The sequence below is a fragment of the Bombyx mori genome, chromosome 11 (assembly GCF_030269925.1).
Source record: "Bombyx mori chromosome 11, ASM3026992v2".
Classification (NCBI taxonomy): Eukaryota; Metazoa; Arthropoda; class Insecta; order Lepidoptera; family Bombycidae; genus Bombyx; species Bombyx mori.
In genome coordinates this window covers 2,625,289-2,640,610 of record NC_085117.1, presented here as the reverse complement: position 1 = coordinate 2,640,610, position 15,322 = coordinate 2,625,289, and the positions used below count along the sequence as shown (strand labels likewise).

Here is a 15,322-nt window from a genome sequence, read left to right as displayed (position 1 = left end):
GGCTCCGGTAATCACTTAACACCAGGTGAGCCGTGAGCTCGTCCACCCCTCTAAGCGCTGGATCTTCTCAGTGGGTCGCGTTTCCGATCCGATGGTAGATTCATTGAGGCAATGCTCTTGCTAGGTCTAGAGTTAGCAAATCATCTCAGGTTGTACCCGTGAGCTTACTTACTCGCCTGTTGAATCTGGTATGAGCTCTGGAGTTCACTAGAATAGGTAGGAAAGAAAGCAATATTATGTTGGAGTTTGAATTTTTATTCTCCGTAGTCATAAAACACATGTGTACTGCATTGTACCTTCTAAAGAGCAGAACAATCCGATGCACATAAAAAAAATAAAACAACTCTGTTAAATGGGTAATATCATTTTATTCACAATACTACGTAAATATGTATATTTAAATATATGTATATTTAAATTTAAATACTACGTAAATATGTATATTTTAAATATATTTTACTAACAATCACGGCACGTTAACTGGTCTCGTGATAAGTTCGTAAAGAACTTGTGTTACAGGTACCAGATAACGGAAATAAATGTAAGATTTTTATTATACACATACATATATTTAATATACATCCATAACCCTGGAAAAGACATTTATATTTATCATACAAATATCTTCCCTTGGCGGGATTCGAACCCGCGACCCCCTAGTGTAGTGACCATGTCACTTACCACTACACCAGACGGACGTTAATCAAGGGGTAAACGGCTATTTGGTTTAAGCGACATTTATCTTTGTAATTAAAGGTGCGTTTTATTTGGTATCAGGATCAAAACAGTCTCAATGTTTTTAATTGAACTTCAATTAAGCTTACTCCATTCAAAAATAGCTGAAGAAGTTTTTTTTTGTTATTATATTTTTTCCAAATGTTTAAACATTAAATGGCTCTCCTGTAAAGTCGCAAAAATATCGCTTAGACCAAATGAGTCGACTATTATCAAAGCCGGCAATGTGACTTTTGGACAATTATTGGTAAATCAGAAAAACGAATTATTGACTTTGTATTCCATTGGCAGTCACAAAACTCTTCGGAACGACATCTTAGATAAATAACAGGTTAACTATTAACCTTTATTTAATGCAGGTTTTGAACCGTATTCTTTGAAGGAGACGATTATATTCAAATCAATCTGTATTAACATATCAATAAATTTTTTTTGTCCAAATGCACAGATTGCCACCTTTGATAATAGACGACTCAAATATCATTTCGGTCCTCGATATGTAATTCTTGTAGACAGTATTGTAATTAGTTTTTTTAATTAGTAATTAGTTTAGTTTGTAGTCGTCGTGGCCTAACGGATAAGACGTCCGGTGCATTCGTATGTAGCGATGCACCGGTGTTCGAATCCCGCAGACGGGTACCAATTTTTGTAATGAAATACGTACTCAACAAATGTTCACGATTGACTTCCACGGTGAAGGAATAACATCGTGTAATAAAAATGAAACCCGCAAAATTATAATTTGCGTAATCACTGGTGGTAGGACCTCTTGTGAGTCCGCGCGGGTGGGTACCACCACCCTGCCTATTTCTGCCGTGAAGCAATAATGCGTTTCGGTTTGAAAGGTGGGGCAGCCGTTGTAACTATACTTGAGACCTTACAACTTATATCTCAAGGTGGGTGGCGCATTTACGTTGTAGATGTCTATGGGCTCCTGTAACCACTTAACATCAGGTGGGCTGTGAGCTCGTCCACTCATCGAAGCAATAAAAAAAAAAGATATATATAATCTGAATCTCGGAAACGGCTCCAACGATTGTCATAAAATTTAGTATACAGAGGATTTCGGGGCCGATAAATCGATCTAGCTACGATTATTTTCAGAAAATGTTGTTTTATTCGTTTTTTTCAATAATCAACTTTATCGATAATCAACTTTATGACTCTTCCCGACATCTATTGGCGAATAATAATACTATTTTTCTTAATTGAGAGCAACTAACTGCTTTAAAGACAAAACAAGATGGCATCAACAACAACAAAAATCTAGTTTGCATTAAGTACGTGCGCGACAAATAGATGAATAACTCAATAACTAAATATCACGCCAACCGATTTCGATAATTATTGTTTTTAGTGTATTGCATCAATTGGTTTTGGAATATCTTTTTTTTTCTACTACTTGAAGTCGGTTTTTGTTAAAGCATGTCTATTTACAATTTTTATTTTTTATTTTTTCGATATTACACAATGAACGTTAAAAACAAATCAAACGCAAAACAGACTAGAAAATGGTATAGAGCCGTTTTGTTATCGTAAATTATGTTTTCGGTAATAACATTTTTTACTGGTGGTAGGACCTCTTGTGAGTACGCGCGGGTAGGTACTACCGCCTTGCCTATTTCTGCCGTGAAGCAGTAATGCGTTTCGGCTTGAAGGGTGGGGCAGCCGTTGTAACTATACTGGGATCTTAGAACTTATATCTCAAGGTGGGTGGCGCATGTACGTCGTAGATGTCTATGGGCTCCAGTAACCACTTAACACCAGGTGGGCTGTGAGCTCGTCCAACCATCTAAGCAATAAAAAAAAAATACATTTTTGAAACATTGTTGCCTCACCCGAGTCAACTCACATTCCGAGACACCGGTCACCGTTCTCGTCGAATCCGTCAAAAGCGAACAGTTCTACGTAAAAATTAACTAACAGACACAGCCCATTTAGCTTCTCGCCGGATCTTCTCAGTGGGTCGCGTTTCCGATCCGGTGGTAGATTCAAGCACGGCTCTTGCTAGGGCCAGTATTAGTTAAGTCGCCAGACTTATCCCCGCAAGCTCGCCTACATGTTTGGTGAAGTTAGCTAAACCTCCCTAGGTTACTAGCAGTGGGTATTACTGGTGGTAGGACCTCTTCTGAGTCCGCACAGGTAGGTACCACCCCCCTGCCTATTTCTACCGTGAAGCAGTAATGCCTTTCGGTTTGAAAGGCGAGCTGTTGTAACTGTACTGGGACCTTAGAAATCATATCTCAAGGTGGGTAGCGGCATTTACGTTGTATATGTCTATGGGCTCCGGTAATCACTTAATACCAGGTGATCCGTGAGCTCGTCTACCCATCTAATAAATTAAAATAAATAAATAAATAGTTATAAGAAATTGGCCAGTGGTTCTTATGTTTCGGTAAGCGGTCGCGTCTGAAGTTCTTTCTTTTCGGCGTAACTATGCGTGCTCTTTTTATTTAACTGTTTGATTTGTTTCTTAAGGTTTGGTTTCAGTTTAATAATTACTAGAGGTCCCGCAGTAATCGAAATTCGACTATAATTAATTGGAATTGTAAGTTTGTACAGTATTATGATTATATTTTACACTTCTATAATCACAAATTTCCCCAAGACTATACTATAAAAAATATTAACAAAAACAAACAATATTTAATCTCAATTTGACAACAGACGTCAAAAACAAAAGTTTGACAATAAATAGTATGCATGCGTGTGTGCGTCAAATACATGATATGTAGTGTGTGTAATGTTTTCTTTAATGATTTAATGTATCTTTTATGCATTATTTTAAAAAAATATTAGCATTGTGCACTTCTTCTCTATATTCTCTATAAGTGTGGAAAATTTCATACTCCTCCGTCCGCGCAATATTCGTAAAAAGGGATACAAAGTTTTTGCTTCACGTATTAATATATAGATTATAAGAAATTTCCGTTTTGGAACATAGGGTCTAAGTGTGAATTAATCTCATTGCTAAAGAGTGCTCTGTTAAGTACCCAATTTCACGTCTAACAAGAGATCATTCGGTTGAGATTTCTCAGCTAACGTAGAAGATTTTCTTGTAGTTGAAGGGCAGCTGGTAACCGATGACCTTGTTGCAGTTAGGGCAGTAGTGGTTATGGTTCTTGAAGCAGTCCAATAAGTAGACCAGGCAGATGAGAGGCAGCAAGCTGGAAGAACAGATGCTCATCAATTACGGCCGTCTGGTGTTAAGTGACATGATCACTACACAAAGGGGTCGCGGGTTCGAATTCCGCCAAGGGAAGATATTTGTATGATAAATATAAAATGTATTTTCCAGGGCTATAGATGTATATTAAATATATGTATGTGTATAATAAAAATCTTACATTTATTTCCGTTATCTGGTACATCTGTAACACAAGTTCTTTACGAACTTAGTACGGGACTAGTTAACGTGGCGTGATTGCTTAAAAAAATATATTCCCGTAATAGACTTTTTTTTGCTTCGGAAGGAAAGATGGAGAGGTCCGTCAAGGTGGTCAAAAGCCCTCCAAACATCTTAAGAGCTTGGGAATCTTAATTCAAGTGACGTTCCGCGCGCTTTTACTCGGTTTAAGCTTGCAGCAGTAATAATGCTGTTGTCCATTATCCGTTCAATCCCTTAGTTGCCTTTCGTCATGCACAGGCAGAGATTAGATGTGTTATTCAAAGCCATGCCTACATAGTCAAAGCATAGCATTCATGCAAATTATGTAAGAAGTTTGTAATTACTAGCTGGCCCGGCAAACGTTATTTTGCCATATAAGTTATTTCTAGGTAAGATAAATAACCTAGATACCGACTGCAGCGCCATTTGCCGGGCTGATCTGTGAATCTAAGCCATTCAGGGCGCCACCCAAACGCATACACAAAAAATCATTCAAATCTGTCCAGCCGTTTAGGAGGAGTTCAGTGATAAACACACGCACCGAAGAGATATCTATATATTAATACGTGAAGCATAAACTTTGTATCCCTTTTTACGAAAATTGCGCGGACGGAGGAGTATGAAATTTTCCACACTTATAGAGAAGAGAATATAGAGAAGAAGTGCACAATGCTAATATTTTTTTAAATTAATGCATAAAAGATACATTAAATCAATAAAGAAAACATTACACACACTACAACCATGTATTTGACGCACACACGCATGCATACTATTTATTGTCAAACTTTTGTTCTTGACGTCTGATGTCAAATTGAGAATAGATTAAATATTGTTTGTCTTTGTTAATATTTATTATAGTGTAGTCTTGGCGAAATTTGTGATTATAGAAGTATAAAATACAATCATAATAGTGTAGAAACTGACAATTCCAATTAATTATAGTCGAATTTCGACTAATGCGGGACCTCTAGTATATATAAAGATTTGTATAGTCTCTTTTGCCATGCGGGCTTACAACGTTAGCCTATTATAGCCTGATAGCAGCACAAAAAACAGTAAAGTTACAACTGCTGAACAAAGATAAGGAAGTAATAGGGATATGTTTGAAGGAATTCGCAAAATCTGTCTTACTGTTTTACTGGTAGTAGGACCTCTTGTGACTCCACGCGGGTGGGTACCACTACCCTGCCTATTTCTGCCGTGAAGCAGTAATGCGTTTCGGTTTGAAGGGTGGGGCAGCCGTTGTAACTATACTTGGGACCTTTGAACTTATATCTCAAGGTAGGTGGCGCATTTGCGCGTTGTCTATGGGTTCCAGTAACCACTTAACACCAGGTGGGCTGTGAGCTTGTCCACCCATCTAAGCAATAAAAAAAACTGTCGCTGTTACTGTAAAAATTGAAGACCTTAGAACTCATGTCTCTAGGCGGGTGGTGACGCATAGGCTGTTAATCTCAATTAGCTCCGGTAGCTTTTTAACACCAGGTGGGCCATGCGGTCGCCCGCCCATTTAAGAAATAAAAAATAAAAACATATACCAGAGGACAAGGCAGATCAGCGCTATGACGTGGTTCAAGAGCCCTATTTCTCTCACGACCAGCGTGTGTACTCTCATGCCGCAGTGGTGGCAATCCAAGTACTTTCTAGACGAGTTTGCTATATCCCCGGAAATGGGTGTAGCTGAAAATTACAAAATTAGTTCCTAAGTTTGGTTAAGTTTATCGCAGAACCGCATCGAGTGATAGCCAATCGGCATCTACTGGAAGATGGTAGCATTCGGCCTAGTTCTGTTGAGATGCTATGAAGACGGAAAGGCTTGTTGTGTGATAAAACTAGGACTTCGTCACCTTGTCTTATTACTGGTAGTAGGACCTCTTGTGAGCTCGCACGAGTAGGTACCACCAACCCACCTATTTCTGTCGTGAAGCAGTAATGCGTTTCGGTTTGAAGGGTGGGATAGCCGTTATAACTATACTGACACCTTAGAACGTATATCTCAAAGTGGGTGGCGCTTCTACGTTGTAGATGTTTATGGGCTCCAGTAATCACTTAACACCAGGTGGGCTCGTCCACTCATCTAAGCAATAAATAAAAAAAAAGGTTGGGGTTTGCTACAGGTTCCGGAGAGACTTAATATTGGTTGGAAAGGTCTTGGTAGTTCTTCGGGCTTAACCTGTTATGACTTGTGTCCTCGGCGGAGTTGAATCTTGAGGGTGCGGCGGAGTACTTAGCGGCGAAGGGGTCGCGTCGATCTCGGTGTAAGCTGGTGGCGGTTCAGGAAAAGCGGTCACCGGCAGCGGTGACGGCAGACTGGTTTCCGGGGTTGCCCTGTTGAGGTGGTAGCCGTCAGGGAATCTCGACGACGGCGTCGAGTTGATTGATGTGCCGGCGCTGACAGGAGAGTTGGGCGTAGGTGCTGAAGCCAAAAGGATCTTGTGTTAATTTCGGACGACGAAAACCTAGGTGACCAGTGAAAAGCAATTGCAACGCCTGACGTGATATAATGTTAAAAACAAATCCGAGTCTTAAACGTGAAAGTAGTTTTTAATTGTGTCGCGGAAATCGCAGAAAAGTCTTCGAGTGGATCCAGATCTAGATCGGCTTCTATGTAATTGCAGCCACTGTGCAAATTTCTCTGTAATTACAATTATATAAACACTGCATATTCTCTTAATATATCGAGCGGTGAGATTACATTACAGGAAAGCCATTTAAGCCTACTGCTGGCTACTACTGGTGGTAGGACCTCACTTGAGTCCGCACGAGTAGGTACCACCACCCCGCTTATTTCTGCCGTGAAGCAGCAATGCGTTTCGGTTTGAAGGGTGGGGCAACCGTTGTAACTATACTGAGACCTTAGAACTTATATCTCAAGGTCGGTGGCGCATTTACGTTGAAAATGTCTTTGGGCTCCAGTAACCACTTAACACCAGATGGGTAACAATAAAAAAAAGCCTCTTCGCACTTAGAATTCGAACCAATCCATCATTAGTGTACGAAAAATACGACGGACAACCAATTCATGTTCTCACGTTCTCCTATTGGCGTCACTACACGCCCGAACTAATTGCGAAAATAAATGTCCATAGAATGAACTTTTTTTTTATTATGCTTTGATGGGTGGACGAGCTCACAGCCCACCTGGTGTTAAGTGGTTACTGGAGCCCGTAGATATCCACAACGTAAATGCGCCACCCACCTTGAGATATAAGTTCTAAGGTCTCAACTATAGTTACAACGGCTGCCCCACCCTTCAAACCGAAACGCATTACTGCTTCACGGTAGAAATAAGCAGGGTGGTAGTACCTACCCGCGCGGACTCACAAGAGGTCCTTCCACCAGTAACAAGAGGTCCTACCGCCTGTAAAACGGTAAACAGTAGAACGTTACCGGGCCTTAAAATCCTGTTAATCTCCAAAGTGGTGGGTCTTTCCGGAGCCGGTCTTCGTACGGAACTGCTCTGGCCCGAAGCGCTGTCCGTCTCGGAACCAATGGAATGCAGACTCGGATTTACCTTTGGCATATCAATTCGTCTATCGTCGAACGGGTCGTAAAAGATCGTGTCCTAAAACAGAAAGGGAAGAACAAAGTCTTTTGAGAGCTTCTTCTTCTACATCGTTTCCTCACTGCTGAAGGTCGCGACCACATGTGACTACCGCATGGTAGAGTCCACAACCAGTTCTGACCATGGCGCGCTTGCCTTCTATGCGACCCAAAATTATGATCTCTAATTCATGAGAGCGCGTTGAAACTATATGTCTTGAAGTTGCACCACACGGTCAGTGGATATTTAAATCTTGAGAAATGTAAAGTTTAAATTGTAATTTAAACCGAATGTCTCGTCCTTCTTTTCACCCTTATCCTCCTACGTGGGATTGGAGTAGCTTGTCCTCTATTTCCATTCAGACCTATCATATATCGACTCTGCACTTGCACCCTTCTCACGCATATCCTCCTTCGCCATGCCGTCTAAGTCTTTTTAGGATGCCTCGAAGTAATTCGCGTATACATGTCAGTACGTATTTCACTAGAGCCTGCCAGAAGGATTTGAACGCAGTCGTACCGCTCGATACGAGCATAACCGCCGACTAATGCTTTAGGCCACCTTGGAGGGTTTCTGATAAATCAGTATGCACAAATACCTGGAGGAACCCCGGTTCTGGGGCTTCGATTTCCTCTCTCGCATGAGCTGCGTTGCCTCCGCACGGATCGCTCGGTAAATCTATGTACACCACCGGATCGTCGTCGGGATTGTCTTTCACGGGATCCTGCCGAGGACTTCAAAGATTTAGTAGACCTTAGGTAATACCAGGATCTGATTAAAAAATTTTTGCTATGCACGTAATTTATCACGATCAGATAATGTTCATGTTGCTAAAACGATAAGTTTGGTTTATCGTACGGTCTTAAGCGGTTACCAGAGTCCGTTGACAGCAAGGTAAACCCCGCTAGCCAATATGATAAATCAGGCCAAAGTCAATCAGTTCAGTTCATCACCGCCCTCGCCTTCAATTCGGTTTCTTTAAGCACCTAATGTTGCGTCTTTGTTAATACTAGTGGTCGCCAAGCGGTCGAAATTCGACCATAATTATTAATGAAAATTATAAGTTTAAACATTATGATGGTCCTATCATCAAATACCTTATTTCTTTAATCAAAGATTTCGCCAAGACTACGCTAAAGACAAATAATATTAAAGATAAACAATATTAATCTATTTTTAATCTGACCATAGACTTTAAACAATAACAAAAGTTTGATAATAAACAAAAGAGTACAGAGTGCATAATTAAAAAAATATATTAACATTGTGCACACCTCTATATTCTCTAAAAGTGTAAGAAATTTCATACTCCTCTGTCCGCGCAATTGTCGTAAAAAGGGGTACCAAGTTTTTGCTTCACGTATTAATACAGATAAATCGTAACAAAACCGCAGTTTTCAAGAGTCCGTGGACCAATCTATATGACGCCCGAAATATACCTGGCTGTCTCTTTCGTTGTCATCTGTCTGGTGCAAGTTGCTTCCACCAGCTCTATCCGGTAACTGATGTTCCGTGATAATATCATTAGCAGATGAAGCTGCATTTGACGTTGTAGGATTTTGTGCCTGAAAATATGATACATCTATGTATATGACTGGAGATGATATGCTTCAAAACGGGTTCTCTACAGAGGGTTTACAAAAACAATCTAGGAAATTATGGATTTTCTAGCTTATTGTATGAAGAGAAATGGAAAAGAGAATAACAGAGAAAAAGAAGATGGCGAAAACGATTGAATGAGCAAAGCGTAAAAAAAGGTGTCAGATAAATTTAAATTGTTATAATACAGAAAATTTGAGAAAAGAACAATAAAAGTGCAAAAAAGGAAAATAGTCTTATTTTATGTTTAAAGGTTTATTTGATACTTCTCCTTGATATTTACGTTCAGATATCTACAAGCCTTACTCACTAAGCAGATATCTACTAGCTCTTGGCTGTATAAGATTACTGACCATAAAAACCATTAAAAAACCCCTTTACCTCATTAATCCGACTCGGTCGATCCAAATCTTGGGGGATGTTTATAAACACCACCCTTTCCTTATCTAAACGTGTGACTTGTCGCCGTGGCATACTCGACCACCGCGCGGCGTTAGCTGCTGCCGATGCTGGGTCTACCGAAGGTGCCTCCACCACCGGTGGGTTGATGTAAGGGTAACCTTGGTAGCCCGAAGATTGGGACCTCATCTGAAATTAGATAAAGCCGGTTGAAAAGTGATCATGGTCTCAGTTGTATTAAATTGCCCCAAGCGTGGATCCCTGGAGGATAAATGCCCACAGTTGGTCGGACAGTAAAAATGTCCAAACATTTAAGTGAGAGAGGCTGGTGCCATGTATGTTGAGGAATATCCAGTTTCACATACGGCTAACTGATCCAAGTTCGTGTTTTGGCTGTGTGGATCAGAATGTTTTTATAGTGTCAACATAGAATGGCTGAGTGTAGACCTAAATTGGCTGTATAGTAAAAGAATAGAACAAACCCATCTCTTCCACATGAAGACAAAAGACGAACTGATGTATTCACCCGAGAATAAACATGGACGTTCTCTAAGTATTGTATCAGCATACGGCAATCATTAATTGACATTTACTGGTGGTAGGACGTATTGTGGACCAATACGGCTAAGTAATACCGTCCAGTCTGTTTCCGCCACTAAGCAGACATGTAAAAGGCCATTACATCCTTTTTTATTTTTGATGGATTACTGGTGGCCTGGAGGCCTTACCAGTTTCACCAGGACAGTTGAGCGAACAAAGGCTTAGCCATTAGGGGTGGGATTTGCCAACAGCTACCCGAGCGCCTCCAAAGGAGACCTAACAACTCAAGGGTAACTGCTTCGCCTTCACATCCGTGATACGATGAAATTGAGGCTTCGGTCCCATTTCTGAAGGTATTTTTGACTGACAGGTGATGTCCACGGACTCCAAATTCGAAACAAACCTTAGTGCATCCCTATGGGAACGATACTATTGAGGTATTATTTCTGAAGGTATCTTAAGTTAGCGTGTGATATTCACGGGCTTCTATGACCACTTCAAATCGAATCTTACTTCTACTCGTCGAACTCGGCAAAGAGTTCGACGTGTAACCATGCATCGGCCCTCTGAGTTCCCCGCCGGATCTTCTCAGCGGATCGCGATTCCGATCAGGTGATGGATTCATTCGCGAAGCAGTTGCTCTTGAGTTGTTAAATCTCCTTTGGAGGCACTCGGGCAGCTGTTAGCTAATCCCACCTCTCCTGTCTGAGCCTTTGCTCGCCCACCTGTCCTGGTGAAACTGGAAAGATCTCCGGGCCACCAGTAATCCTTCAATCATAAACACCTCAGTTCACCTATCTGGGCAGTAAATAAACAATTCCAACCAATGCCGGTCTCAGGATAAAAGTGTTGTTACAACTGCGTATTACATACCAAAACTCGACTTATGACGAAGACATTCGATTATTTAAAAAAAAAACTCACCTCGATAAACAGCAAATGAATCGGCAAATATTTCAATATTTCATCATTACTTCACACACTAAACATTTTGTTATCGTAATTTCGTATTCATATTAACAACAGCAAGAAAAATCTATTAAACAACAAAAAAACAAATCCTTATCTATTTGATTTTTTTCATTTAATGCGCTTAAATTCCGGAGAATCGAAAGAGACTGATTCCGCCTTTTCATTCCGGCTACAAAATTATCATATTTGATAAGATAAACGAATGTTGTGTGTATTTCAACGTTGCGCCACGGCGCCCGTTTTGACGTTAGTTTTTGTGGCTAGTACTTTAAAAAGCACGGGTACGGCGTACCTTTTTTTGGGGCCTTCTACGTGGTCCCCGGGCATATGCGACGCTACTGGTACATGGGACTGGACAGTCCGCAGATTTTGGGAGCGGAGGGCGGGCTTAAGTATGGTATTTAGAGCCTTACTCACTAAACGACTCCCCTGCACTCGCGCCCAAGCGTCCGATCTCCGCAGAGGAGTAATGCACGCCACCTCCCTCCTCCTAGAGTCGTAAATCCTCAATACTGAGGGTCGTGTCCTCTGTGCGATTTCAGAATCTACGTCGATCTGTCCTCGATGGCTGTACGGATTTGGTCTGACTAGCGCATGAGAGACCTGCCCTTCGGTCTCGTGCCTTCCACCTTCCCAGTCGACAACAATTTCACTGCTTTGTCGCCACTCATTTCTTGGGTTTCATCTATAGTCGCGTAGCTGCTTCCAATATTCCGTTTCCCACCGAAATAACTCGAAATTTGAGGGGGTATACACGCCGCCGGGTCATGGGACGAGCTTGGTCCTGGCGGTGGATCGCCCCTAGTCCGCCTAAGCCACGAATAGAATACTCAAATGAATCGGACCGATGCCTCTTGAAGATCGCGACAGTCCGTCAGCTTTGAAACAATACGCAACTGCTTTGTATATATATTATCCTCGTCATTTTTCACGAAAATCCTTTATGCTTTTTAAAAATTTAGTCCTATTTTGTACACATTTTTGGAATGCTTTAAAGCTTTCGTGGTCTAACAGTCTTACGAGCTTAAGCCGTAAAAGTAGCTTTAATTATGTTCTGTTTATAGCGTTGTTGGAGCTAATTATGATTATTATAAGCTATTCTACCAGAGTCGATAAGCGTCGAAAACCCCGCTTACCTTAAAACACGGTCGAGACCTCAAAATGTCCGTTCCAGCCTTCGGACCTCAAAAGAGATTGCACTATGAGCCTGTACGGCTAGGTACCGCGATCCTTTTTTTATTGCTTAGTTGGTGGATGAGCTCACATACGACCTGGTGTTGGAGCCCATAGACATCTACAATGTAAATGCCGCCACCCACCTCGAGATATGAGTTCTAAGGTCTTAATATAGTTACAACAGCCGCCCCGCCCCTCCAACCGAAACGCATTACTACTTCACGGCAGAAATAGGCAGGGTGGTGGTACCTACCCGTGCGGACTCACATAAGGTCTTACCTCCAGTAAAATCCTGCCTATTTCGGAGACTTCGCTTCGAAACAGCGAAGATAAATAGTTCACAGTGATAATTTATTACAGTATTGTTTGCCTAACCTAATCTCAACACACGCTCGTGTCTAGAATTTTGATAACAGAATACTTGTTAAATTGGTTGCGACTGACGTAGAAAATTCGGTTTTTTATTGCTTAAACGGGTGGACGAGCTCACAGCCCACCTGGTGTTAAGTGGTTACTGGAGCCCATAGACATCTACAACGTAAATGCGCCACCCAACTTGAGATATAAGTTCTAAAGTCTCAGTATGGTTACAACGGCTGCCCCACCCTTCAAACCGAAACGCATTACTGCTTCACGGCAGAAATAGGCAGGGTGGTGGTACTTACCCGTGCAGACTCACAAGAGGTCCTGTCAGTAATTAGGCAAATTATAATTTTGTAGGTTTAATTTTTATTACACGATGTCATTCCTTCACCGTGGAAGTCAATCGTGAACATCTGTTAAGTACGTATTTCATTTGAAAAATTGGTACCCGCCTGCGGGATTCAAACATCCGTCCGGTGCATCGCTACATACGAATGCACCGGACGTTTTATCCTTTAGACCACGAAATGACGAACCGACACCGAACGCCACTACCTATACTCCAGGGAATCCCTTAGTCGCCTTCCCGACACCCACGGAGAGAGGTAGGGGGTGCTACTCAAGCCGTCGCAGCCACACTGATTCTGCTCTGTTTCCAGGAAATGTCCGACACGCCAAGTTTTCCTGCGAGGCGGCAGATCGCACTGTATAGACGCGTGCAGTCATGAAACGATGTGTGGAGAGGTTCGTGTACCAGAGGAGCATTTGAATGTAAGTTCTGATCGTCGATTATATATAAATAGCTCAGTGTGCTTCTTAGTGCGAGTTTTTTAACGTTTTCGATAGCGTAAAAGTTAACTGAAACTTGAATGCAATTGCAACAGCGGTAAACCTTCCAACTCCATACAAATTTGAGTTAACTTTTACGCTATCGAGAACGTTAAAAAACTCACACTAAGCACACAGGTCGATGGACGAGTTTAGTGATACAGACGACCTCAATCTTGTGATCAAAGGTCGAAGTCTATAATGGCTCTTCAAACTGAGCACGGCTAGTTCAGTGTAATTTGTACAGGCTTTATTGTCCTTATTGCCCGTTGCTTGTGGACATCAGCAATTCGAGGGGCACAACCAAGCCGCTGCCTATCGCCGAGTGGTCTTCCAAACCTCGTTTGAAGGAAGACGTGTCATAGCGCCCGGGAAATACCGTGAAGGGAAGTTCTCTCCAAACCCGGATGGTACGTGGCAGAAAAGATCTCTATAAACGCACTGTGGTTGAACGCAGTGGCTAGGATGGGACTATCTCAAACAATTAATTCCTCATGGTCGTGCTAGTCATTATGACTGACCTGGTAGTGCTGTAGTTAGCGGCCCTGACTTTTGCGCTAAGGGCGTGGGTTCGATTCTCACATCGGGCAAACGTTCGTGTGATAATCAGGCTGGTTTGCCCTTCGTCTGGGTGTTTATTATCTTTTTATTTTATGTTATTGCATAGATAGGTGGACTAGCTCACAGGCACTTGGTCTTAAGTGGTTACCGGAGCCCATAGATATCTACAACGTAAATGCCGCTACCTACCTTGAGATATAAGCTCTAAAGTCTCAGTATAGTTACAACGGCTGTCCCGCTCTTCAAATAGAAACGCATTCCTGTTATGTATGTTTTAATTTAAAAAAAACCTATATAAGTATGTTTATCATTCTCTGATACCCATAACACAGTGTTAAGAATTTTTGTACGTGTTTGTATTTTAAGAGGCTTGAATAAAATATTATTATATTACCTAGTCAGGTCATAAATTCTGTCACATGTTTAATGTAAAATAATTGAAACAAGTTTATTCATTATGTAACCATTCATATACCAAAATGAACTTAACAAAACATAGATTCTTATGACACTAAAGTTTATTCAAAATGACCTCCGTGATTTTGAATACAGGCCTTCAATCTGCGCGGCCAGTCGTCTATCGCAGCACGAACGAGGTCCATGTCAATATCGGCGGCTGCCTTAATCAAGGATGTCTTGAGTGACTCCAAATTGGGATGAGGCTTTGAGCACGCCTTTTCCTCCAAGTGTTGCCATATCTTGTAATCTAACGGATTCAAATCTGGACTGGAGGAGGGCCAGTCTTCGTGCCGGATGAAGTCGATTTCACGCGCCGCCAGCCAGTCTTGTGTGCTCTTCGCTCTATGAGCTGGCGCCGAATCTTATTGGAATACCCAGTGCCTGTTATTGAACATGGTATGAGAAACAGGTTCCACAAGGTTCGTCAGGACTGTATTTTGATATATTTCATTCGTTTTTTCGCATTCGTTTTTACACCTTTCTCACAAAAATGTACCTCTGTTAAGCCCCAATAAGAAATTCCCAACCATACCATGAGCGAGGATGGAAAATGACCTCGTTGGACACGCGGAATACGGTTGCTCGCTTCTTCACTACTGTGTGCGTACACCTTATCATTTTGTTTGTTGTAGCTCTCTTCTACGGTAAAATTTTTTTCATCCGAAAAAAGAATTTCCCGATATTTTTTTCCCGCGTACCGCTTCAACAAAGCGCGGCATCTCTTCAGTCTCAGGTCCATTAGACGAGCATTCAAA

The 15,322-nt window shown here is 41.6% G+C and overlaps 2 protein-coding genes across 3 annotated transcripts in view; one reads left to right on the top strand and one right to left on the bottom strand.

Annotated features, from left to right (window-relative positions):
* Positions 1 to 15,322, top strand: part of LOC101743621 (leishmanolysin-like peptidase) — an 85,879-nt gene that overhangs the window by 50,991 nt on the left and 19,566 nt on the right. For both annotated transcript variants that reach the window (XM_012692841.4, XM_012692840.4), the window contains exon 5: positions 13,379 to 13,490. In XM_012692841.4, the coding sequence (XP_012548295.1) occupies positions 13,379 to 13,490 (112 nt within the window). The remainder of the gene's footprint in view (positions 1 to 13,378; positions 13,491 to 15,322) is intronic.
* Positions 349 to 11,418, bottom strand: LOC105842074 (uncharacterized). Its single transcript, XM_012692846.4, has 8 exons — positions 11,133 to 11,418; positions 9,651 to 9,857; positions 9,110 to 9,235; positions 8,269 to 8,394; positions 7,517 to 7,691; positions 6,300 to 6,542; positions 5,665 to 5,806; positions 349 to 3,902 (listed from the first exon to the last, which is right to left on the bottom strand). Exons 2-8 carry the CDS (start codon positions 9,855 to 9,857, stop codon positions 3,770 to 3,772), a joined length of 1,152 nt encoding a protein of 383 aa, XP_012548300.1. The 5' UTR covers positions 11,133 to 11,418; the 3' UTR covers positions 349 to 3,769.

Coding starts and splice junctions, on each gene's coding strand:
- LOC105842074 (XM_012692846.4), bottom strand. CDS start 9,857: ATGAGGTCCCAATCTTCGGGCTACCAAGGTTACCCTTACATCAACCCA. Junction 9,236..9,650: donor GACCGAGTCGGATTAATGAG/GTAAAGGGGTTT, acceptor TCATATTTTCAG/GCACAAAATCCTACAACGTC. Junction 7,692..8,268: donor CAGAACCGGGGTTCCTCCAG/GTATTTGTGCAT, acceptor TTTCTGTTTTAG/GACACGATCTTTTACGACCC.